The sequence below is a fragment of the Lontra canadensis genome, unplaced genomic scaffold (genome assembly GCF_010015895.1).
Source record: "Lontra canadensis isolate GAN:19392208 unplaced genomic scaffold, GSC_riverotter_1.0 scaffold59, whole genome shotgun sequence".
NCBI classification, from domain to species: Eukaryota; Metazoa; Chordata; class Mammalia; order Carnivora; family Mustelidae; genus Lontra; species Lontra canadensis.
This window is the reverse complement of record NW_022631053.1, coordinates 6240243-6266685: the sequence shown is the minus strand read 5'-3', so window position 1 is coordinate 6266685 and position 26443 is coordinate 6240243. Positions and strand designations below refer to the sequence as shown.

General features: G+C 40.8%; 1 protein-coding gene across 1 annotated transcript; it reads right to left on the bottom strand.

Annotated features, from left to right (window-relative positions):
- Nucleotides 1–11202: 11202 nt before the first annotated feature.
- LOC116878770 (olfactory receptor 10AD1-like) lies at nt 11203–24779 on the bottom strand. The gene is made up of 2 exons (XM_032876519.1): nt 24637–24779; nt 11203–12151 (listed from the first exon to the last, which is right to left on the bottom strand). Exons 1-2 carry the CDS (start codon nt 24777–24779, stop codon nt 11203–11205), a joined length of 1092 nt encoding a protein of 363 aa, XP_032732410.1.
- Nucleotides 24780–26443: the final 1664 nt, after the last annotated feature.

Here is a 26443-nt window from a genome sequence, read left to right as displayed (position 1 = left end):
CCCCCAAAAGTTCTGCACTGCGCTTTATGTCTGCGCCTAACACCACGCTGTGTGTAACTCGTCATAACTCTTTCCATTTCTGGCACTTCTATCTCTCACCAGTCTAAGGGAAATCTCTCAGGGTTAGCTCTTAATCTCAAAATGAAAAGACATACAGCTTCATAGAGATAAGCTACAACTGTCGCCTGGTACAAGTAAAATCTGTTCTAGAGAAATAATTATTTTTAGAAGAGATGCAAAATGGCCTCTAACATAAATATGCACTTTTGTGTGGCCTCAGGGTCAACTTATGATCTCTGCTAGATTATGTGTAATGAAAGGGCTCCCCTAGAAGTTTTCCCAGGACTAAGGAACAGTACAATACACGTAATTCTATACTTCTGGCAAGATGGACAATGGCTCGCATCTTTGAAAAGGCAGGTTTTCTAGGCATCTTTCCACATGTACATGACTAGGGATAGAAATTCAGCCAAGATACTCTCGACAGTAAGAAATGAAATAGAAGTATAAAAGGAGAAATAGAAGTATAAAAGGAGTAATAACCAGTCTGTTATCCCAACTACCAGTTCCCCCAACTTCCACATTGTCCCCAGAAGGTGGATTCCCTCACAGAAACACAGCCTTTCTCCTTGGAAGCACAGTGCTTATAAAAGGCAGTCTGCTCTGTAAACGGTGCTGTCTTGGCGCCACCTAGTGAGGAATAGGGACATTACAAGGGGACCCTCCGTGAATTTATGGCTTTCCATTCAGCAAGCGCTACCAACTGCTTACTAAAGGCCTGGCTCCTTGCCAAATAGTGGGTGGCCGAGGAAACAGAATAAATAGAATGTATTTGAACAATATAAAAACCAACTGCAATAAACTCCTGACTGGTCTCCCCTGGCTTCTCACACACCTGTAATCCTGAAGATTAGTTTTCCTAAACCACAGCTCTGAGCACTCATTCTCCTCAGAAATCTGCATCATGTCCCCACTACTTCCCGAATTAAGCATAAAATCCAGTGGTTGTAGGAAGTCAGGGTTCCCTTGGATAAGACCCTGACATACTTTTTTTTAAACCCATACATTTATTTCCTAGGTACATTTTCTAACCAACCTTTCCATCTTTGGAAGCCTATATTATCCAGTCAGCTAGAAATGATTCCCAAGGGTATCCCAGTTCTTTTAAATCTCTGGACCAGTAGACAGGATGAGTCCCTCCTGGTCCTTGATTCTTTGTTCATTCTCTTCCCACTCTATTCTGTTTTTGCCTGTTGGAATCCTACCAATTCTTTGTGGCCCTTCTCAAATGCTACTACTTTCATGGAGCCTTTCCTAATATCTCTTCCTCCTTTAAATACCCAAATCTTGGGGCACCTGAGTGGTTAAGCCTCTGCCTTCGGCTCAGGTCATCATCTCAGGGTCCTGAGATCAAGCCCTGCATCTGGCTCTCTGCTCAGCGGGGAGATTGCTTCCCCCTGCCTGCCTCTCTGCCTACTTATGATCTCTCTGTTAAATAAATAAATAAAATCTTTAAAAAAAAATCTGCCTGCCTCTCTGCCCACTTACGATCTCTCTTTCTCTGTTAAATAAATAAAATATTTTAAAAAATATCCAGATCTTGCTTCTTTTGGGGACAATTATTATATTTTTCCTTACTTATGTTATTTAATGTGCTTGTTATTCTCTCTTCTAGGTTATGAATATCTTGAGGGCTGGAACTTCTTTCTCATTTTTATAGTCTCTTAAGTATTTACCTTATTTTATTGACTTTAAAGCACCATCAATTGTGTAACACATCGTTTTAGGTACTATTATAAAAAAATATTGTCAACTAAACTTTATCACTTTTATTTAAATTTTCAGTCTGTTTAAAGAGCTCATTTAGACTTATTTAGAAATAGAACTTTTTTGTATCACTACGATGCACACAAATTCAAAGTCATTATGGAATTCTTATAATTTCTTCATATTGAGTCTAACACTTATGAATCACTTTTGACTCAGGGTTGCTGATGTCTCTATTTTTCCAAATGTTTATATTCTCTGGGTCATTTTGAGTATTATTGAAGCAGCATTTCTTAAAAAAAAAAAAAAAGAAAAGAGCTTCACTGTTGTCTCTGGCAATTTCTTCCAGGCCACAAACCTATTTGGCAAGTTTTAAAGCTGGGACTTTTTTTTATCTTGTCAGAAAGTGTTCAAGGAATGTGTTCAGACAACAACCAGGACTAATATTCCTTTGAATGGTCCTTGAATGGTTAATTAACAGAAACATCAAGGGATTGTGGATTTCCAGTCATACTACCTAGAATAACAACTAGGCTCAGGCATGTGTAGGCAGTGGCAACTATGTCATAACTGCTGTTTGGCCAACAGTAATTGTAAGATGACATTGATTACTGATTATAAGACACATCCCATTTCAGAAATGCTAAAATGGGGAGGGGGGAGAAGGGAGAATGTTTGCAAATGATGAAATCAGTAGAGTGGAAACTTTCTCATAATAGGCAGGAAATGAATGTTTGAACCTTAAATACATAAATGAAAAATTATAGGATTTTTAGAGCTGGGAATAAAAAAATGTGTTCCCATCTCTTAGAATCTTCAAAAATGTTACTGCTGAAAGAAATCTTAGTGATGATCATATAGGCTTTTTACATATAACTCAGATGTCTGAAGAGACAGCTTTGTCTCTTAAAGTATCTGATTAAATTTGGCTCAAATTCCAATGCTAAATTCTGAGAATTCCACAGCATTCCATACAATTTCTATTATATCTTATGGTTTATTGTGCTTCTGCTTTTTTCTGCATCCACACACCTGAGTCCATGCAAGCTGCCTTAGTTTGACTTCTTTTCAGCTCTGGGACATATAAAACAGCCCAGCCTGTTCACTGGTTTCAATAACAAATATAACATTACTAGGCATTTAAAAACTTTTACTATAGATTTGAATTAAAAAAAAAATAGAGGGAGGAGCGATCACAAGGAAAATCCCACTGAGGAATTTCTGCCTTTAAAGGCTCCTTCACCCTATCCCACCTTTACTCTCATCCTCCTCTGCCCTGATCCCGAGTAACAAGCAAATTCTTCCTTTTATTCTGAGAATAGTTTCTCTCCATTTAGTCCCCTCAGTGGGGAGAAATTTACCTCATATCTAACCTAAGTACCTTATTAAAAGGTATAGTCTCCTATAGTGAATATATGTGATCTCATTGCATATAATTAAGAAATAGATGAGATGACATGCCCAAAGTTGCACAGTTAATGATAGTATTAGGAGCAGAATCCCATTTGTCTAAATTATATAAATCAGTGTTGTTTTGTTCCTCCCTTTAAATGGTTCTGGGCCTTACTTTGTTGTAAGTGGTTATAATATACTAAGGGAAGCTTATGGTGGCTCAGCTTCAAGAATAAAAAGGGCAAGTCAACATTCCTTTTATAGCAGGCGAATAATTCTTATAAGCATGATGGAAAAAAGACATCCAAGAAGGGAACCACGGCTGAGTCAATCTGCCAGCAAGTATTTCTCATATGCCTACTGTATATCATGGAAGGTGGTAGGCACTGGGGCAGACTTGAAGAAGTCATGGCCTCTGCCCTTAAGTTGCTCACAGTTTAATGATAAGGGAATGATGTGTTCTTGAATTGGGACAGAGTGCTTCTCAGAAGATTGAAAGGAAAATCTGTTTTCTGTAAGCATCGTCAACTGAATGAAGAGTAGTTTAATTTTAAAATGGGAATGGGGTGTGTGTATGTCTGTGTGTGTGTGCGTGTGTGCGCTGGGGGCCAACCGGTGGGAAAGACAAGGTGAAAGAAAAGAAATGCTAAGAAAACCCACAAAATTTTATACTACAGAGGACATCAAGTATGACATTGGAAGAAAAGCAGTAGCCGAGCTGGCATCTCATAATTCTCTGGAAAAAGTAAGTTGAAAGGGGTTGGGAAAAAAAAATATTTATGGCCTCTACACCAATGCAAAAAGTACGGGTAATATACAAATAGAACACGAGATTTTATACAATGCAGAAAATAATTTCTCACAGATATAAAGAAACTTGTTAGGATGGGACTCATGACTAGAACATGGCAGTGAGAAAAGGTGAGGAACATTGTTCCAAATAAAAAGAACTGGGTTCTGATTAGTACCTGGAAAGGAAATGGCAGTCATATGATACAAACTGCATGTCTGTGGGGGCAGAAATGGCTTCTTTGCTGTGATCTACTGAAAGACAGTATTTATAAGCCCCTACTCTCAGCATTTCTAAAATTCAGAAAGGAAAGGAGGAAGAAAAAGTGTAAAGACCAAAGGAAAGAAGGAAGGAGACAAAAGACAGTAAGCAGGAGGAATAAAATAAAAACAAAAGAAAATGATAAAAGGAAAGTCAGAGTAGCACTTTACGTCATGAAGATACTCTTAGATGGGATTTTATATCTTTGAGAATGGACACAGGAAAGGAACTATTTAGGTGAAGATAAAAGGAGAGGAAAAGAAGTGACATCATAGTAAAAATGTGCTAGTCTGCCCAAACAGATAAACTGGATTACAGGCCCCAGGAATAAATCATGAAATTGGCACAACGAAGTTCCAGAAGTTGATTTAATGTAACATAATCCTTCAGAAGGAAGAATACGGCAGAGCTAAGATGATGATTCTAGATCTAATTCTGATCCACAAGGATGGAATTGATTAGCGAAATGAGGGTGAAGAAGATCTTGAAAGAAAGTTAACTATGCCATTTTGGTTCTTCCTGATAGTCAAGGAGGTCAGGTGAGATGCAGTCCAGAGCTACTGAAGTCTGACTTCACATAACTAAAAGATATGATTTTCATAGCCTGCAGCTCTAAAGGGGGAAAAGGCTCAAGGAAGATGGTGTTCACCTAAGAATGAAATTTAGTCAGTGTAATTACTCTAGAGTCCAGTGATGAGGACTGGATGGAATGACAACAGGGACCTTGTCATTAAACTCAGATTTAGAGATGCGAGGCAGAGAATAGGCATAACTAAGAGAGTAGTCCACATATTTTAGTACCTTCAAAAGCACAAACATAAGGCAAAAACTGGGGGATTTAATAACAAAACAAAGATTTATGTTCTACAAAGGGTACCATGGACAAAGCTAAGAGGTAGATGGCAGAATGAAGAAAATAATTTGCTTTGTCTAAAACTGACAAGGATGTAATATCCTAGGACTATATTCAGAACTCCTGCAAAAACAGGAGAAATACAGCAACCCAATTAAAAAAAAAAGGTGCAAAAAATATCAACAGGCAATTTAAAGAATAGATAAAAGCTAATACGCATATGGAAATTTGATCAAAACCATTAGTAATCAAATATGAATTGAACCAACAATAAGATATTAGTTTATACCTATCAAACCAACAAAAACTAGAAATCTAGATTACAGATGTCAGCAATGTGGAAATCTGCTGCAAGACATCTTTCTACCACTTCTAAAAGCAAGCTGGCATTACTTGACACATTAAATAGACTCATACCCTACAGCCCAGCAGTCCTTTTCTTAAGTAACATAAAACAAATTCTTTACAAGTTCAGAAAGGGACTAAAATGAGGATGTTCATTGCAGGGTTATTTGTAGTGGCATGGGCAATGAGTGTGCTCATCACTGGAGGAGTGGATGAGTACAATGTGGCGAATGCACACCATGAAATACTAGGCATCAGGGTGAAGTAACATTAAATGTCAGCATCTGGCAAGATGGATAGAGATAAAAAAAACAGTGCTTAGCAAAAAACATAAAACACAGAAATAGACATATAACTCAGTAGTTTTGTAGTACATTGAAAAATACATGCCTACCGAATAATAACTATTTTCTATGAACACATTTAAACACATTAGAAAATTGCCTATTGTTGGGGCTGTGGATGGGAGTGGAGATAGAGTGTAATGACGGAATAAAGAAATAAAGATTTAAACAAGAGGGCTTTTCCTTGCAGCAACCATGATGGTGTATCATGAACTGAAGAGTATGATTAATTCAATCCTTCAAGGGACAAAAACTTCAAAATAAAACATAGAAAACCACAAAATTTATCAGCACCTAGACCATGAACAGAACAACACTTAGAAAAAGGAAAAGTTGAAATGAAGAAAAACTTGTAAAAATACTGACAGCAAAATGGGCTGGTCATTTGAAAAAAGAAATAACAAAGAACAGATATCTCTGATGCTCTGAACACATGGGATGCAATTTACATTTAAAGAAAGTAAAATTTTTGGAGACACTGACTTACACATTTGAAATATTTCTTTTAATCCCCATAACCACATTGAGGTAGGTGTTACCTTAGCAATATCTTTTTTTGTAATGACTTTTTTGGTTGCAAGAAATATAGATCTATCTGTAGTAATTTTGAGGAAGAAAACTTTATTGTAAGGATGCAAGATTATCTCACAAAACCCAAGAGCAAGAATGCAGCTGGTCCTCCAAAGCTGACTGAAACCAGGGTAGCAATTATCTCAGGCTCTTTTTCTGAAAATATGGTCGTCTATCTTTGCTTCTCTCTGTCCTCTGACTTCAACCTATTCTCCCCGCCTGCTGACTTTCTTTGCTTCTTCACATACATGGAAGAAGACAACTGCTCCATAGCTCACGTGTTTGCCTGTTCCAGCCCAGAAATGACTGAACCCACAGCATACCAATTCCAAATTCCCAGGAAAGAGGACTTAATCTAGCTTTACTGCACTGCTTGTGGTGATATTGGGGGGTGGGCGGTGTTCCATGATACTAACTTGGTTGCCAGGGCTCACCACAGTGGGAGAAAAAGAGGGTTCTTGGAGAATGGGCTGTGTGCTATAGCGCACTCTAAAATATCTACCACAACTAATAGGACTGCAGAACAGGTGCCAAATGAATATGAATAATAAGTGACATGAAACTCTGTTTTCTCTAACTTCAAAGCCCATGTTTTCTCTTCTACAACAAATAGCCTTCCAAATGTTTGAAATAACTGTTTTCATCGCCTCAGTAAGAGAACAGTCTTGTATTAGGTATCCCCAGGAAACAATGGCATTCTCAAATCAAGACAGTTTGGAAGTTTCATAAAGAATTATTTACAACAATGTGAGCAGGGTGCAGGGAAATTGCTAAGGGGCCACAGTACCCCAAATCTGGTATTAGAAGGGCTAAGCCTGAAGAGGTAATGGAGGTAGCAGTTCCAAAACTTAGAAACAGAGAACTAGGTAGAAAAGGCTACATGACAGGGGCTGAGATCTTAGAAAGGGACTCAGGTGAGCTTGTCACAACTCCACAGGGAGCTAGAGGATTAATCAGCCTAACTTTACATTCCTACTTCCCTCTAATCTTTGGCCGAGACTACTCATCGGCCGATCCCAATAGATAGCTAGTGGTAAGGGGATCTGTTGACATGTTTCCATGCAGGTCAGCTTCCCAGGCCCAGAGCTGCGTGGATAAAGAGGGCCAGGAACTGATCTGAGGAGGCAAAGAAATATCTTGGAAAATAAAAACAAATGTGCAATCAGATTGGAAGCCCAAAAAGATGAGATTTTAAGAGTGCTCCTAGAGGATCTGGACTTGTTTAATTTTCACGTGATGGGTAAACCATGTTTCTATGTATTAAAGTGGATATTTAGCTTAGGTCACTAAAAATGAGTGCTTCAAGAGTTTTTGGGGGGATCAAGGCTCTGGACACTCATTCTCTACACCTACTAGAAGAGTTTTGTCATTTGGTTCATACATCAGCATTCTGCTTAAGATGTCATTGAGAAAATAGCGCTACAACACCTCCAGATACTGTGCTAAAATAAAACCTCACAAATGAATCACAAACTTGTGGCGACGACAGAAAAGTAAATGAGAGTACAGGATTAGGAAAATGCACAGGTTATGCAGGAACTCATAAATAAAAGTCCAGTGAACCCAGAAAGGGGAAGCGGTCAAGGAAGACTTCCTGGAGTAACTGCAAAGGGTAGGTAAGGATGTTCCGAAGACAATGGCGCTGTCCCGGAAGGAAGAGAAGCCCAACAAGGGTTCAGTTCGCTAAAAGAGGAGTTACCACCAGGAAAGAACTAGGCTACGGACCCGTGCACAAGTCTAGGAGGTACGAGGACTCGCTGTGATTGGCAAAGGTCTCCGCTCAGCCCTGCCTCCAGCCTTGTTCCGCCGTCATCCCAGCCCATCCTCAACAAAAGGGGCTCTACCTATCAACAATTCCACTCAGCTGCGAAGGAATCCTAGGCCTAAAACCCGCGTCTCCAGCACGACAGGCTGCAGCCCAGTCCCCCCAAATAGCTCGTGTTTCCCCGAGGTGTTGGCGTTAGCGCTGTCCCTCCCCGGAGCGGCCAAGGAGAAGGCGCTCATTGGTTGCTGTAACGGTGATCCGAGACGCCGGGGAAGACTGATTGGCAGTTTTTTTTTTTTTTTTTTTAGCGCGGGCCACGCCCATCTCCTCCGCTCCAGCAATCGGCTGAGGGCCCAAGGCCTCATGGGTAGTTTGGGCGTGTAGCTCGGAACTGTTTTCCGGAGCCCGGGCGTCGGGTTTAGCTGGGAGGGAGCGCCAGGTGAGGTTACAGCCTGAGGGCGGGTTGAGGTGGGACCACAGCTAGAATTCCTGGGTTGCTTGCCCAGATTTTCAGGCCGAGGGCGTGCGCCCTCCCACAAGTGGATTTGCATCTGGATATACTAGAGGGCTGGGACGGGACGCCCATTTCAGGGAGATCGTTGCATTCTGGTTGTTGCATTCACATACGTTTTCGCGGTCCCTGGGGGCTTTTTATGTGCCTCCGGGATCCAGGGTTCATGGCTGAGGCTGCGGCAGGGGAGAGCCGCAGGGCGGCGACTTCTCGCGCGAGAGCGCCTCCGGCGCCGAATAACTCCGCCCGCCCGCCAACCCCTGTCCCCATTCTCGTTCCCGACCCCGCTCATCCAAGGTCGGTTCGTGCCAGATGCCGGGTCCTCCCGGCCCCAGGGCCTTGGATGAGAAAGTGCTTGCCCTTGAGAAAACAGTTTTAGATCGCTCAGCTTGATTACAACATTCCTGGCCACGCTCACCATCCGCCATAAATGTTGAAAGCATTTCAACGATGAATCAGGTAGTTCCTAGGTAGCATTCCTATTTCCTAGTCTATTGAAGGGTAGGGGCCCCAAATCAAAGGGCATCTTGCTCCAATTGCAAAGTTACAACCTGTAAGCTTACTTTTCCTTTGAGTAAGACCAGTCACCACACAAAGGTGGCCCTACTGCAGCTCTTAGTAACTCCAGCCACTTGTTTCAGTAGAGTTGAGTTCAACTTCCTATTGCAATAATCTCTCTCTCTTTTTAAAGATTTTATTTATTTAACAGAGAGAGAGCGAGCGAGCGCACAAGTAGAGGTAGCAGCCCGCAGAGGGAGAAGGAAAAGCAGGCTCTCCACTGAGCAGGGAGCCTGATGCAGGACCTTGCGATCACGACCTGAGCCCAAGGCAGACGCCTAAGCAACTGAGCCACTCAGGCGTCCTGCAATAGTCTTAAACAAAGTCTTTCTTTCATGTTTAACTTTGTCTATTTAATTTGCCCAGTGTAACTTCTCTTTGATAATGAAAATTTTATGTTCTATGTTTATTGTTTCTTCTCAATTACACAGGTGTTTCATTTCTTCCTCCCGGCTGACTGAGAAGGCCTTCTCACATGTCCTTGGATATCTAGAGATTAACCAATTTGGATTCAAAAGATTAGAACCTTGTGGAGTGAAGCTACCACTTTAAAGTCATTGCAGAAAGTAGTGTGATAAATATGATGTGGAAAGGGTAGTATATCTATTTGAGGGAATCCTAACTGAGGTGCATTTATCTTATGGAAGTGGTACCAGGAAATAAAGAACAGACCTGTCCCCTTGTCTTTCTTTCTTTTTTTCTAAGATTTAAAAAAGTTTATTTATTTGAGAAAGAGAGACAGAGACAGTGACAGAGATAGTTAGAAAGCATGAGTGGGCAGGAGAGGGAGAAGCAGGCTCCCTTAGCAGGGAGCCTGACACTGACTTGATCCCAGGACTCTGATCATGACCTGAGCCAGAGGCAGACACTTAACCAACTGAGCTACCCAGTGCCACTGACCTGTCCCCTTTTCTATTATTATGAAAGAGGCATGAGAAAAAAAATGCAATTTTCAAAGAAAGAGAATGGCTAAAAATATAATCACCTCTCAAGAGATGCTAAATGTGGTTAAGGAGAGAAGCTAGAGGAAGTGAGAGAGGTCAGGGTTGGTAACGGAAAGGCTTCTGCAGTGGTAGAGGTAATGTGGAGAGGTGTTCTTTAAAGTACGGGAAATGAAATGTATCCATTTGAGATGGGAAGTTAAGGTGCAGTAGGATTGAGTTGGAATGAAATGAAAGATGGTTGGGGAAAAAGGCAGATAGTAGGGAGAAGGGAGTTAACTGGGAGTCTATACCAGGGAAGGAGACTGACTAGTAGTCTGAGAAGCTTGCAGAGGCTTTGACTACTTGGATCAGAAGAGAAATATCAAGCAATCATGTTACCTAGGAAACTAGGAAAGGTAGGAGAAGGGGTTTGACACACTAGCCTCTCTCACCTTCCTTTCCTCTACACACAAGGATAAACTTAAGTTGAATGCATTATTATGGTGGCAATTTAATGCCACTCTAAGTTCTCCCTCATGGGCTAGTGGAGCCTAAGATATGGAGTTGAGGCTGATAATATTTTTCATTTTCTGTTTTTCTCTGATTTTTCTTAATGTCAATACTGCTCCCTAATCTCCTTTTCCTTAAATTTTCCCTCTACTTTTTCTTATGTAGAGATGGGGTGGCTGAAGGTGGATTCAGGACATGAGAGTGGAACATGAGAAAGAAAAGATTAAAATGACAAGTTGAAAGAGAGGAAAACTTTACTTCCAGATGTAAATGCAAAACTCAGGCTGGGAATAGCATGTGAAAGTACTGTACAAATAAAATGAAATGGAGTTAAGTATATTTATGTCCTTATAAGATCCAGTTGTAATGATGTAGAAGAAAAACATAGGAAAATCTCAAATTATCCTGAGAAAGGACCAAGGGAAAACAACACTGGAAGTAAATCAGATAGATGAGCATTAGACATCAACATAATCTTCCAGGTCTGATGCTAGTGGGAAGAAAACTATGAATGCTCTTTCCTAGAGCTTTTCAGCATGGGAGAGTTACCCAGTTGTCAGGACTCAGGGAGGGAGCTTCTCTTCCAGGAGGCTTCCCACTAGACAGACTCTGCTTAGGCCAGGCTGGTCCTCCCAAGGGCCCTCACCATGGCCCCTTTCATTTCCTTGTTTCGAAAACTATAGATGATGGGGTTGCACATGGGGGTGATGATGGTGTAGAGGAGGGAGAAAGGCTTGTCTTTGTCAGGGCCATGTGTGCTGCGAGGGTTCATATAAGAGAACATGGCTGAGGTGTAGAAAAAGATGACCACAGTCAGGTGGGAGGCACAAGTAGAGAAGGTCTTTCCACGACCTGAGGAGGAGGCTCTGCCAAGGATGGAGGCCAGGATGCGTGCATAGGAGATGACAATGAGCACCATGGGGCTGAGCAGCACCACGATGGCATCGGCAAAGATCATCTTCAGACTAAACTGAGGGTCTCCACAAGAGAGAGCGATCACTATGGGGGCCTCACAGAAGAAGTTTTCTATGTGGTTGTCTCTACAGAAGGGATTCCGGAATGACAGATACTCGAGAAAGATGCCATTGATCAGCCCAAAGAACCAGGCAGTACTCACCAGCTTCACACAGACCTGCCGGCTCATGATCTGGGCATAGCTGAGTGGGTGGCAGATGGCAACATAACGGTCATAGGCCATAAAAGCCAAGAGGATGCACTCAGCCACACCTGCACAGAAGACCAAGTACATCTGGGTTGAGCAAGAGACAAAGGAGACAATGTGGTTCTTGACCACCAGGTGGATCAGCATCTGTGGGATGGTGGTGGTGATGAAGCAGACATCCAGGAAGGACAGGTGGCCAAGGAAGAAGTACATGGGGCTGTTGAGCCTGGGGTCTGTCCAGGTGATGAAGATGATGAGGCCATTCATGGCCATGGAAAGGCTGTAGAGGGCTAGGAAGAGGGCAAAGAGCAATGCCCGAGTGGAAGAGGAACTCTGCTCAAAGCCCACGAAGATAAACTCTGTCACTGTGCTGCTGTTCCTTAGGTCCACTGTCTTGGACCTGCTTGAGGAGGTAGAACAGGAAAAGCAAAGGTGAGACAGTTGTAGGGGAATGTAAGGTACTCATCTGGGCCAAGAGATGCAGCTGTAGAAGAAAAATGAGTAGTGACAGACATGTTGGAACTTTAGTAAACTATGTAACTGGCAATGTTGTGAAGCAGTGAAAATGCCAGTATCACCATAGGCTGCATACATAGAATTATAACATCAAAAATTGAGGAAGCAAAGGATATACTTTATTCTGGTTTGGTCAGGCCTCAAATGAAGTACTGCATCTGCACCAGGGCCATAAATATTGAAGGGTTGGCCACTAACCAAAATGTGTTCAGAGATGCAAAACTGGGGTGGTTGGGCCGGGAACCCATGCCAAACGAGGACAGGCTTAAGAAATGAGGAATTTAAGGAATGAAGTATTTGAGGGGAGGGCATGACGGTTGTTAGCTGATAGAAGATCATATTTAGGAAGTACTTGGGAGATGTTTAAAGACATATTTTTCTAGAAGAAAAAAATGCTCAGTCTAGTATATATATTTAAAATGATGAATGTTTTGAAGTTTCAGAGGAAACAGTAACATTCTAGCCTTCAGCATTGCCCCTTAAGGGAGCATGATTTGCATAACTGTGGGAACAGCCATGCTTACTAGTCATCCACCCTCTTTCCAGACTCCCTCTCCCAGTAGTTTGTGCTGCTGTATCCACCACCCATGCAGTGCATGCTGGAGATGGGGCCTGGCTCTAAGCTCTCACATACTTTCCCAATAGGATACAATTTTCCTACAGGGGTTGGAACTTAGGGATAAGCACTTTTGGGTGGAAAGGATGCATCCATTGCTGTGAGACAAGGGAAGCTATGAGCAGGGCATAAGTTTAGCCTTTCTGGAATGAAAACTTTGATCTGTCCCTTTGCTTCCAGGATTAGTCTTGTTCATTTTCCATCATCTGAGAATAAACATTCAGAATTCTCATGTTCTTTTCTCATTATTGTAACTTTTAGGAAGTCATTATGTTCATGTTAAATCTTCCTTGTACTCTTCATCTTGTCTTGGAGTTAGGATGTCAGATAGATCCCTTCTACTTTCAGACGCTTATAGATAGTTAGCATATTCCTTCTTAACCTTCAGTTCTGCCAACCACTCTTCTTCATTTCTTTTTCTCTCACTCCTTTTTTTTTTTTTTTTGGGTGTTTTTTTTTTAATTTTATTTTTTATAAACATATATTTTTTTCCCCAGGGGTACAGGTCTGTGAACCGCCAGGTTTACACACTTCACCACACTCACCATAGCACATACACTCCCCAATGTCCATAATAACCCCACCCCGCCCTCCCAACCCCCCTCCCCCCAGCAACCCTCAGTTTGTTTTGTGTCTCTCACTCCTTTTTCTACACATTCTTACTCTACCCCCTCTGATAGTCTTCCCCCCTCCATTCTCCACTTCCACTTCTCACTCTTTTCTTCTCCCTCTCCCTTTCTCATATTTGGTGTGGCTGTCTGCCATTCAGCTACCTCTGGTTGGACTGCCCTCTCTTCTCCATGATTTAAACATCTCATGTTGCCATCTTAATTTTAGAAGAGACCTACCCCATTAACTGCTACTCTTTTCCATATTGGATTCCTAATAGATGATTTCCTGATAGGTCAAGGCAGTAGGCCATTCCCATCGTCTGTACTTTGGAACATTCCCCTAGAACTGTACCTAGAACTTCTCCTCTTTGGGGCCCAGAAAGGGCAGGGAGGGTCAGAGAGCAATGTTTAACCCAAGAAGCGGCCTGGAATCATGGGCCCAATGGACATGTTGGGTTTGAGGTCAGAACCTGGGCAATGGAAGGCAGTGAGCTATGCTCCAGATAAACCTGGACTTGTCCAAGAAAAAACTAAAGTTCAACTGAAGAAAACACTAGGATCTATAGCAGTTATAAATGCTTATTGTGGTTCATTGTCCAAGAAAGAATACTCCATGATACCTGGCATCTAGAGCCCTGTTAACTACCAGGGTTAACCAGTCAAGCATTTGTATAAATAAATAAGATAATGACTTGAAAATCACATCCTACCTCATTCTGTTGCTTGGCTAGTGATGTTTATCACTGAATCACTGCCGCAAATAATAGAGAAAATCCCATGGTGTTTGAAGAAGAACTGGTCCAGGGAGGATGGTCTCACCAGGTGGGCCACTCTGGAAGAGAATTGTGGTGATGACCTCGTTAGTTCTTCAACATCCATACCATAGATGATGAATGTTTACTTAAATAATAATACTAAGTTACATATGTACTGCACTTTAACTGTCACATATTCCACTTGTTAATAAGCTTACTTGCTCTTACTTTTTCATTGTATATGTTTTGACCTTCTCAGGACTTATAATTTTGTCCCAGTGCTAACTGAATTTTAGCACCTTGACTTGAAAATCACATGCTCTCTCAATTGTTATTTGAAGAAACACAAGCAAGAAAATAATAAAGCATTCATTCTCCTTTAGCTGTAGATAATCTCATATTACTCTGTAACATAAAACATGTCCTTGTGGTTGTTTCTGACAAAGAATTTTCTGAGACTGGACATCAGAAATTGTTGCTATGTGCTCTAAACCTAATTGTGAACCTCTAAAATATCATTTTTATTGGTGGCCTTAATGAGGGCCATTGTATTATTTAAATTGATCTTTCTCTGTTTTCAGAAAAGGTGTAGATTATGAGATTTCTCTGTTAAACCAGAAGAGGATCATAGGATTTTCTTATGCCAAGGGTATAGATAGAAAATAAATAACTACCCATGACCCCTTGGACTTCTTGTTTAAAGAGTCAAGGGTCTGTAATCTAATTTAAATTAACAATAGTTTATAAAGTAGTTCACACATGCCATGACTTTTTATTGTAATTTAAGGATATAATTTAATCTCATTGAAGAACCTTTGTTAAGTTATGTTGGACAATGTAGTTGAACACAGTTTGGCAAGGAGAGAGGAATAGGGTATAGGTTTTCAGCTGCGGGTCTAGACTGGCTTCAGAGCTGACTAATAAACTTACTGTTCTGATTCCTTTTAGAACCACTTATAAGCAAAATAGAACTGTTCCAAAGTTCCAAAGCCTCACAACAGAGCAGTGATTTGTGTCGGAGGACCAGCCAACATGAAAGTGGAAATAGGACTGTTTTAATATCTTATACCCTATGGTTAACTGTAGACTTAATGGGATTAGAGAACAGAATGCTGGATACTATTAGGGGTAGGGTAGGTAGGGAATAAGTTCTTCCATATTCCTGATGTTTCCTTTCACATGGATGAAATTGCGATAGCATAATACTCTTGACCTTTCTCTTCCTTATTCACACTGATCTGTGGGGAATGGAGTGGCTTACCAGATTGGTGATTTTAGGAGGGAAAACAACCACGTGTTTTCTATCCCTTTCCTCTCACCTTCCTCTTGGGAGTGAGTGGCCTTCTTCAGGGCAGGCTCTACCCCTGTTTGTGGAGGTTTTATGGCTGTATGTTCCTGCTAGGGAATAGGTTTTTCTGTCCAATTCTCTGCTTCTGAATTAGAAAGTCCAATGGCTTCAATGTCTGCTTTGTTATTAGTAAAGGTAATGTTTTAACCTCCATCTGCAGACTCTGTCTTATTTCTCAGATGATTCAGAACCAGGTGGGAAGAGCTGTTCTATTTTTAAAAAAAATTTTATATTTCTTTTCAGTGTTCCAGAATCCATTGTTTATGCACCACACCCAGTGCTTCACGCAATACCTACCCTCCATAATACCCACCACCAAGCTCAACTAACCCCCCACCTCCATCCCCTCCAAAACCCTCAGTTCATTTCTCAGAGTCCACAGTCTCTCATGGTTCGTCTCTCCCTCCAATTTCCCCCAATTCACTTCTCCTCTTCATCTCCCCATGTCCTCCATGTTATTCCTTATGCTCCACAAATAAGCAAAACCATATGATAATTGACTCTCTCTGCTTGACTTATTTCACTCAGCATAATCTCCTCCAGTCCTGTTCATGTTGATACAAAGTTGGGTATTCATCCTTTCTGATTGAGGCATAATACTCCATTGTATATATGGACCATATCTTCTTTATCCATCTGTTGAAGGGCATCTTGGTTCTTTCCACAGTTTGGCGACTGTGGTCATTGCTGCTAGGAACATTGGGGTACAGATGGCCCTTCTTTTCACTACATCTTTATCTTTAGGGTAAATACCCAATAGTGCAATTGCAGGGTCATAGGGAAGCTCTATTTTTAATTTCTTAAGGAATCTCCACACTGTTCCAAAGAGGCTGCACCAACTTGCATTCCCCCAACAAAGTAAGAAGGTTCCCCTTTCTCCACATCCTCTCCAACACATGTTGTTTACTGTCTTGTTAATTTTGGCCATTCTAACTGATGTAGGTGGTAGCTCAATGTGGTTTTGATTTGAATCTCCCTGATGGCTAGTGATGATGAACATTTTTTCATGTGTCTGTTAGCCATTTGTATGTCTTCTTTGGAGAAGTGTCTGTCCATGTCTTCTGTCCATTTTTTGATGTGATTAACTGTTTTGTATGTGTTGAGTTTGAGGAGTTCTTTATAGATCTTGGATATCAGCCCTTTGTCTGTACTGTCATTTGCAAATACCTTCTCCCATTCTGTGGGTTGTCTCTTTGTTTTGTTGACTGTTTCCTTTGCTGTGCAGAAGCTTTTGATCTTGTTGAAGTCCCAAAAGTTCATTTTTGCTTTTGTTTCCTTTGCTTTTGGAGACATGTCTTGAAAGAAGTTGCTGTGGCCGATGTTGATGCTCGGCTGATGACCGAGATTACTGCCTATGTTCTGCTGTAGGATTCTGATGGATTCCTGCCTCATGTTGAGGTCTTTTATCCATTTTGAGTTTATCTTTGTGTATGGTGTAAGAGAATGGTCGAGTTTCATTCTTCTACACATAGCTGTCCAATTTTCCCTTCAACATAGTATTAGAAGTCCTAGCAACAGCAATCAGACAACAAAGAGAAATAAAAGGTATTCAAATTGGCAATGAAGAAGTCAAACTCTCTCTCTTCACAGATGACATGATACTTTATACGGAAAACCCAAAAGATTCCACCCCCAAACTACTAGAACTCATACAGCAGTTCAGTAATGTGGCAGGATACAAAATCAATGCACAGAAATAAGTTGCTTTCTTATACACTAACAATGAAAATACAGAAAGGGAAATTAGAGAATTGATTCCATTTACTATAGCACCAAGAACCATAAGATACCTGGTAAGAAACCTAATCAAAGAAGTAAAGGATACCAAGTACAGGAACAGGTAAAGTTCCTGCATTTGAGGAACTACAGAACACTCATGAAAGAAATTGAAGAAGACACAAAAAGATGGAAGACCATTTCATGTTCATGGATTGGAAGAATAAACATTGTTAATATGTCTATACTGCCTAGAGCAATCTATACTTTCAATGCCATTCCAATCAAAATTCCACTGGCATTTTTCAAAGAGCTGGAACAAACAATCCTAAAACTTGTATGGAACCAGAAGAGACCCCAAATTGCTAAGGAAATGTCGAAAAAGGAAAACAAAACTGGAGACATCACATTGCCTGATTTCAAGCTTTTACTACAAAGCTGTGATCACCAAGACAGCATGGTACTGGCACAAAAGCAGACACATAGACCAGTGGAACAGAGTAGAGAGTCCAGATATAGACCCTCAACTTTATGGTCAAATAATCTTTGACAAGGCAGGAAAAAAATACCCAGTGGAATAAAGAACAGTGTTGTTTACTGGACCCCTTAAAATCCCTAACAATTATTACTGATATAATCACATATATGGAAATAAAATTTAAACAAAAATGTGTTAGAGCTTTGATTACAACAACAAGAAACCATGAGTTACAGAGATGTCTGGGAAGATCCTGAGAGGGAGGAGTTCCCTGATACATGTATGCTGAATGCTCAAGGTACAGTGCTGGTGAATTCAGGGAGAGAAGTCTACATTCCTTGAACCCAGAAGGACAATGAACAAAGTGTGCTACTGTAGCCTACATAGGTGGGAAAATGTCTCATTGTAATGTTAAGGTTCTGATTCCTGTCCTACTCACCAAAGAGAAGCAGGATACTGTTGAATACATTCAACAGTTAGCCACAATGTTTCTGTAGCTTTCCTAGCATGCTATGACCACAGGAAAGAAAATATCACACAGCACTGTATCATTCATTTATTCTGGAGAGTATGTTTGTTTTAGGAATGAAAATGGTTCACTTAAGTTGTAAATGAACTTATCAGCCTTGTTTACAGTCATGCGTGTTCTTAGAAAGCTTCAGCTTCTGTAAGGGTTGGCCATCTTCTTGCAGGTCTGTTGTAAATAAAATGTGCCTCTAGTAATTTCACATCTAACATAGCTTGAAATCTGGTTTCTCTTCTGCATGCTCTAATCCCTTCCTTTTTTTTTTTTTTTTTTTTTGGATTAAACACATAATTTCATGACCTGAAAGCCAAAAGCACTATTTTCCTGAGCAGAAAAACTTTAAGGTGGTTATATTTATCCTGGGGTTCATGGAGCTCTAGGGAATCAGAAGATTCAGTGTGTCCATGCTTCTCTGAAATGTTGTATGAAAACGTGTGTGTGAGAGCACTTTTCTTGAGAGTAAAACAAAGAAAAACATATTTGTGGGTATGGTAGTTGTGAAGATTAAGAAGAAATGTATTCATTCAATCAAAAATGTGTGTGTGTGGGAATTACACAGAAACATATTTGTAGTAGGGCAAGTGCTCAACAAATCTAAAGTTTCCTTTTCTAGGTCACTGGATGAATAAAAAATATTTCTTAAGACATTTACATTTTTAAATGTCAGTAATCTTCAAAATGCCTGAAGCCTTTTGAAAACTGAATCTGCAAATTAAAAATGTATTTCCAAGCATTGTTACATTCTTGGGGGGCATGCAGTACAGCCGGGGGATAGGGATATGTTACGATATGTTATTTAACTGCACGGTGATACGGTTAAGAGCTCCTGCAGGGCTTCAGTAAAATGCTACAGTATTGCAGAGTAATAAAATAATGACATACTCAAGGAAAAAGTGTGTAAGCAGAAAAAAACATCAACTCCAGAAAAAATAGCTGCTAATGACTGACAGATTCAGAGGTTGTTCTCAGAAAAGTGCATTTTTGGGCACGTGGGTGGCTCAGTTGGTTAAGCAACTGCCTTCTGCTCAGGTCATGATCTTGGAGTCCCAGGATGGAGTCGGGCATTGGGCTCCCTGCTCAGCAGGGAGTCTGCTTCTCCCTCTGATGCGCCCCCCTCTCATGCTCTCTCACTCTTTCTCAAATAAAAAAAGTCTTAAAGAAAAAAGAAAAGTGTATTTTTATAAAAGAAAAAATGGCCAATCTAAGAGGAAACAAGGATTAAGCCCAGAAAATCTGAAACTGAAAGTTGAAATTATGCCCAAACTTTGAGGAAGACTTAAGAGGTAGAAAGTGGCCCTAAAAATGTGTTCTTTTAGTAAATTGAATTATTAGTAGATATGTGATTATTGTGATATAAAAGAGAGATTCAGTGATGAAAATCAGTTTCTCTTCGATATTTAGTAATGAAGATAGAAATTCCTGTCCCCGACTGGACAATGCACAGATCGATTGGAGGCCCTAAGTTCCATAATGGCTGATACTCAATAATTTTGAAATCAAGTGTATAAAAAATGGGGCTTCTTTGAGAACTGAGTGAAATTTCCACTGCTTCTCAAGACTGAGAACTAAAAGCTGGCGGAAAACTCTAATTCAATAATATTAGATCAACAGGCAGTCTTCAGGAAGAAGGCAAAGTCATCCACCTCCTGATTCCAGCTCAGACAAGCTACAGTTCATCCTAAGGTGAATAATCAATTTCTCTTTGTTAACTAACAATGAGGATTTAGAAACCAGATTTGAAAAAGCAAAAAGGGCGATTAATCTTTCAAAAGCATAGACCTAAGGTTGTGGAAAGGGAGGTGGGTGGGGGATGGGGTAACTCTCTGTTGGGCAATAAGGGGGGCAGTGATATGATGTTGTGTAGGTGTTATACACAGCAAAGGAATCCTTGAACATTATACCAAAAAGTAATGATGTACCATACATTGGCTAATTGAATTTAAATTAAAAAAAAAAAAAGAAAAGAAATATAGACCTGATGAAAACCTCTAGAAAGGAATGAGGGTGAGCCCCACAATTAGCCTTGCTAAAAGAGAAGGACTACCTGGATCTACAGTTTCTTATTAGTGAGACAGGGTGGGGGCAGGCACCCACAACCAGAGATCAAGAAGAATACACAAGTTGCAGAGCTGTTTGGAAGATTTTGCCACCTATCTGTGGAGGAAGAGAACTAGGATGTTGTATCTAGCTGTGTGATGTCTCACATCAGAAATATTAGAAAGACAGTAACTTACACTGAGATACTTCACCAGGAGCAAAAAAGTGAAATTAGAAAGATCTTGTAAGACCAGAGCCGTTGTCTGCCAGGCCCTACTCTGCAGCCTACTGATTAGCCCCATGATGAAAAAGATAGCCCAGGTCCTTACCGAACAAATCCTTACATGGCCAAAAAAAAATAATTGTTTTTCCTTCTGATTTTGTACATTATTCAGAATGCCCTGTAATTGTGGCATTTCTAAAGATTTTTTTTAATAAATTTTTTTAAACATATAATATATTTTTATCCCCAGGGGTATAGGTCTGTGAATCGCCAGGTTTACACATTTCACAGCACTCACCATAGCACATACCCTCCCCAATGTCCATAACCCCACCCCCCTTCTCCCAACCCCCTTCCCCCCATCAACCCTCAGTTTGTTTTGTGAGATTAAGAGTCACTTATGGTTTGTCTCCCTCCCAATCCCAGCTTGTTTCATTTACTCTTGTCCTACCCCATTAACCCCCCATGTTGCATCTCCTCTCCCTCATATCAGGGAGATCACATGATAATTGTCTTTCTCATTTCTAAAGATTTTTTAAAAAACATTTTGTTTATTTATTTGAGACAGTGTGAGAGCAAGAGCGCAAGTGGGTGTGTGGGGGGGCAGGGACAGAGGGAGAGGGAGAAGAAGCTCCCTGTCAGTGGGGAGCCCAACTTGGGGCTTGATGCCAGGACCCTCGGATCCTGGCCAAAGGCAGATGCTTAAGCGACTGAGCCACCCAGATGCCCCTAAAGATTTAAAATTTGAGAAGTAACTTTGGAATCCCATGATTTTCACTAACAGAGCTGAATGAAATTTGAGGAATTTAGGAATAAAATTGGAAGGCAATGGAAAAGAAATTTTGCCATGTAGAACCTAACAAAGTTGTATAGACAAAAGCATATGGATCCATGGCTGAGAAGATATTTGGAAGATGTAAATGACTTTTAAGGAAGGACAGCTAATCATCAGTGGGAACCCCAGGAGAGTTCTGCTGACAACTCTGTTACAATTTAGCAACACTTTGCAATGTCTTAGGAACTCACTTCAGCTGTGTTTCTCTATTTCCTTTGCTGCGCAGAAGCTTTTGATCTTGATGAAGTCCCAAAAGTTCATTTTTGCTTTTGTTTCCTTTGCCTTTGGAGACATATCTTGAAAGAAGTTGCTGTGGCTGATGTTGAAGAGGTTACTGCCTATGTTCTCCTCTAGGATTTTGATAGATTCCTGCCTCATGTTGAGGTCTTTTATCCATTTCAAGTTTATCTTTGTGTATGGTGTAAGGGAATGGTCGAGTTTCATTTTTCTATACATAGCTGTCCAATTTTCCCAGCACCATTTATTGAAGAGACTGTCTTTTTTCCACTGGATATTTTTTTGGGCTTTGTCGAAGATTATTTGACCATAGAGTTGTGGGTCCATATCTGGACTCTCTACTCTGTTCCACTGGTCTATGTGTCTGCTTTTGTGTCAGTACCATGCTGTCTTGGTGATCACAGCTTTGTAGTAAAGTTTGAAATCAGGCAATGTGATGCCTCCAGTTTTGTTTTCCTTTTTCAACATTTCCTTAGCAGTTTGGGATCTCTTTTGGTTCCATACAAGTTTTAGGATTGTTTGTTCCAGCTCTTTGAAAAATGCCAGTGGAATTTTGATTGGAATTGAAAGTATAGATTGCTCTAGGCAGTACAGTCATTTTTACAGTATTTATTCTTCTGATCCATGAGCTTGGAATGCTTTTCCATCTTTTTGTGTCTTCTTCAATTTCTTTCATGAGTGTTCTGCAGTTACCCAAGTACAGATCCTTTACCTCTTTGGTTAGGTTTATTCCCAGGTATCTTATGGTTCTTGGTGCTATAGTAAATGGAATCGATTCTCTAATATCCCTTTCTGTATTTTCATTGTTAGTGTATAAGAAAGCAACTTATTTCTGTGCATTGATTTCGTATCCTGACACATTACTGAACTGCTGTATGAGTTCTAGTAGTTTGGAGGTGGAGTCTTTTGGGTTTTCCATATAAAGTATCATTTCATCTGCTAAGAGAGAGAGTTTGACTTCTTTGCCAATTTGAATACATTTTATTTCTTTTTGTTTTCTGATTGCTGTTGCTAGAACTTCTAATACTAGGTTGAACAAAAGTGGTGAATGTGGGCATCCTTGTTGTGTTCCTGATTACAAAAGGAAGGTTGTCAGCTTTTCCCCATTGAGAATATTTATTGCGGGTTTTTCATATATTTTATGAAGTTGAGGAATGTTCCCTCTATCCCTATACTTTGAAAACTTTTAATCAGGAAGAGATCCTGTATTTTGAATGCTTTTTCCTGCATCAATTGAGAGGACCATGCGGTTCTGCACAGCAAAGGAAACAGTCAACAAAACAAAGAGGCAACCCACAGAATGGGAGAAGATATTTACAAATGACAGTACAGACAAAGGGCTGATACCCAAGATCTATAAAGAACTCAATCTCAACACACACAAAACAGATGATCACGTTAAAAAATGGAAAGAAGACATGGACAGACACTTCTCCAAAGAAGACATACAAATGGCTAACAGACACATGAAAAAATGTTCATCATCACTAGCCATCAGGGAGATTCAAATCAAAACCACATTGAGCTACCAATGATTTTTAAGGCAAATCATTACATATTTAGAGACTCAAAAACCATCTGGAACCTGATCTATTACCTTATAGGAAAGTAACAAGGCTAACAGGGTAAAGTACAGGGACTTTGGAGGCAAGCATACCTGAAATTCAACCTTGGCATTGTCACTTACTATAATGTGGAGTTGGCTAGCTGAGACACAAGTTTTTTCTCATATAAAACAAGGATGGACTAAAATAACATGTAATTAGAGGTTGCCACAGATTAGACAATAAATAAACATTAGTTTTGATCTCTGTTTCCTCTCCATCTCCCTGTGGTTTCACTTCACAAGTGGAAGGAACACTGTAAAGATCTGGCCAGCTTCCCATATGCAGAAACCCAGAGAAAGAGGAGGATCACCTCCATCCTAATGGTTCCTGCCTCTCTCTATCAGGAGGGTCTTTCCATCTAACTCAGTACCCGCACCCCCCAATGTACGTGAGTCCCATTTTCTCTTAATTTGACTTCCAGAAACATTGCAAAAAAATAGCAGCCTCAAGATCTGTAGCAGAATCTCTAAGAGAGGATCATCCTTGAATCACTTCTCAGTCTCTCTTTCTCCAGGGAACAAGAAAGAAAAATTCCAGATAAATAGAAAATACTGCCATGCACAAACATGAAGAGGAGGAAGGGTTGAAAAGAAAAAGAAATGAGATAAAGTAATCCTAGAGATAGTGGAGAGATCCCAACCACACAAAACAAAAAAGAAGGAAAAATATTAAAGCCAAAGAGAGAATTAGAGAGACTGAAACAAAGAGAAAGAAATAGGAAAAGAGGGTGCATTATGTGACAAGATGGGGTATATGTAGAAAAGTGATGACCAGGTGGATCTTTGCAGGAGGGAACAGAGAGAAGCACATCAAGAGACAGAGAAGTAAGGACCCAAATTTTGGCACAGAAAAAAATGAGAAGAAAAGCCAAATGTGGAAAAAGACTGCTGGCCAGGCAGGCTTGGCATGGCTCCCTGGTCATGAGGAATCAGAACTAAATACCCAGGTACTACAGTTCTGCTCCCTCAAGTTCTAGAAATGAAAGATCGACCTTCTGGATTGTCTCCCTCTTTGCAGCAATTAGAGACAGGTCTTTGTAAATCAGACAGGTCCCACCAGAGGCATGCAAGCCAGATGCCCCCTAGCCAGAGCCATGAGGGCTGGTTGGCAGACTCTGAGAACCGGATAGAACCTCAGAGGGGTGATCGAGAGAATGGAGTAGCTGGGAGAGAACTGGAAAGGTAGAGACAGAGCTAGGCATCTAGAGAGGGAGAAGTGGACAAGGTGGGGGTTAATGGAGTCTCCTTCATGACCTCTGTGTGCAGAGCTTGATGTGATCTGAACACAGGTGGTCATTGAGAGAGCCAGGAGCTATTCATCTCTGAAGGATGCAACTGATTCAGGGTCAGCTTTCATGCAGAAGTGAGCACATTCACTAACCTTCTCCACGGGCTTTGGTATATGAAGGTGATGACATTGGCTGTGCTGATCTCAGGCCCAGAGGAGGGATCCACAGGCATAGAGTGAGGGTGTAGTGAATTCTGCTGCAAACCAGCAGCTTGTTTATAGGGCAAGGAGGACATGCACACAGGCAGGTGTGAGCTTCTAACTGGTTTCTGTTGGGAGCCAACTGTAATAAGGCCAACAATCTCTTGTGAAGTGTTACCATTCTAACTGGATCCCTGGGGAGAATCTTATACCAGTTCATTCCAAGGCTCCCTTGTGAGGCTCTGTCCATGGCAGGCATCCTGGAAGGCCTAGAATAGTCTCAGGTTTTCCCAGGAAAGTTCTACTCCATTTACCAGATAACCTGATAGACAAGGTGGTCTGGCAAGTATCATTATCCTTGTGTCCTCAGCTTCAAAACTGGGAGCCCTTTAACTATGATCTACTAATTTTATTTTGAATTGATTTTATAGTTACGGGTCCTATGTCATAGGCAACATTCCTTGTGTCCCCAGTTAAATACAATTTCATACCATTATGGTACATTCAACACAATAATTAACATTGGCTGAGTACCACTCTACTCCAGTCACCTTATTAATTGCTGTCAATAGGGTGATAAACACAGTGTCACAAGCTCTCCTTGCTAACATGCTCCCCTCCTAAATGCCATCCTCTACCTTTTCCTCTTCACACTTCATTTCTTGAAATCTGGAAGAAACTTCCTTCTCTGATGTACCCACTGTTTTTCCAAAATCCTCCCTGCCTCATACTGAATTTGATTCTGCATAACCCAAAGAACCACAATTGTCCTCATATATCCTCTAAAGCTCTTCTTTCTACTCCTGGAGAGCCTGGACTCCTATAAAATTGAAATTTATGATGCTTGTGTCCTGACTCATTCTATATGTGCGGGATGGCTTTTTCTCTGCATGCTACCATACACTGGGTCTTACAAAATCTAATTTAATTGGGGCATTTAAAAATATATATATTTTATTTATTTATTTGACAGAGAGAGAGAGAGAGAGAGATCACAAGCAGGCAGAGAGGCAAGCAGAGAGAAGGGGAAGCAGGCTCTCCACTGTGCAGAGAGCCCGATGCGGGGCTCGATCCCAGGACCCTGAGATCACGACCTGAGCCGAAGGCAGAGGCCCAACCCACTGAGCAACCCAGGCGCCCCTAATTGGGGCATTTTTTGACCATAACTCAGTTTGGAGGAAGACACAATTTTAAAACCTAAGGCACAAAAACTAAGCTTCAGGATACTGACCTTTGCAGTACAAGGTGTCTGACATTCCTTCAGAGATCCATCCAAAACCTCCTGGGGAAAAAAAAAAAAAAAGGACCAACTTGTCCAGTTCTTTAAAAACAGCTATTTCTATACCTTCAATTGATATGCTAAGAAGGAATGTTCTTGGTCTCCTCACTTCCCTATAACCTCTCGTCCACATTTTATGACTGAATTCCAACCCAAATATGGGGTTTTTCATCCAAGCCCCAAATTTGGGTGAAAAAGTTATAGTTGACCCTGAGACAAATGAGGGGTTAGAGTCACCACCCCCATGTGCAGTCAGAAATCTGCATAAAACTTTAGCTCCCCCAAAACTAATAACCTTCTGTTGACTGGAAACCTTACTGATCACATAAACAATTAATACATATTTTGTATTTTATATGTATTATATATTGTATTTGCACAATAAAGCAAGCTAGAGGAAAGAAAATGTTATTAAGAAAATCATTAGGGGGGTGCCTGGGTGGCCCAGTGGGTTAAAGCCTCTGCCTTCAGCTCGGGTCA

Bases quoted from the DNA above. Each gene is read 5' to 3' on its own strand.
- LOC116878770 (XM_032876519.1), bottom strand. From the start codon at position 24,779: ATGTCCTCCTTGCCCTATAAACAAGCTGCTGGTTTGCAGCAGAATTCA. The intron at 12,152-24,636 runs GTTAGTGAATGT...CTCCTCAAGCAG, and splicing joins TACCAAAGCCCGTGGAGAAG to GTCCAAGACAGTGGACCTAA.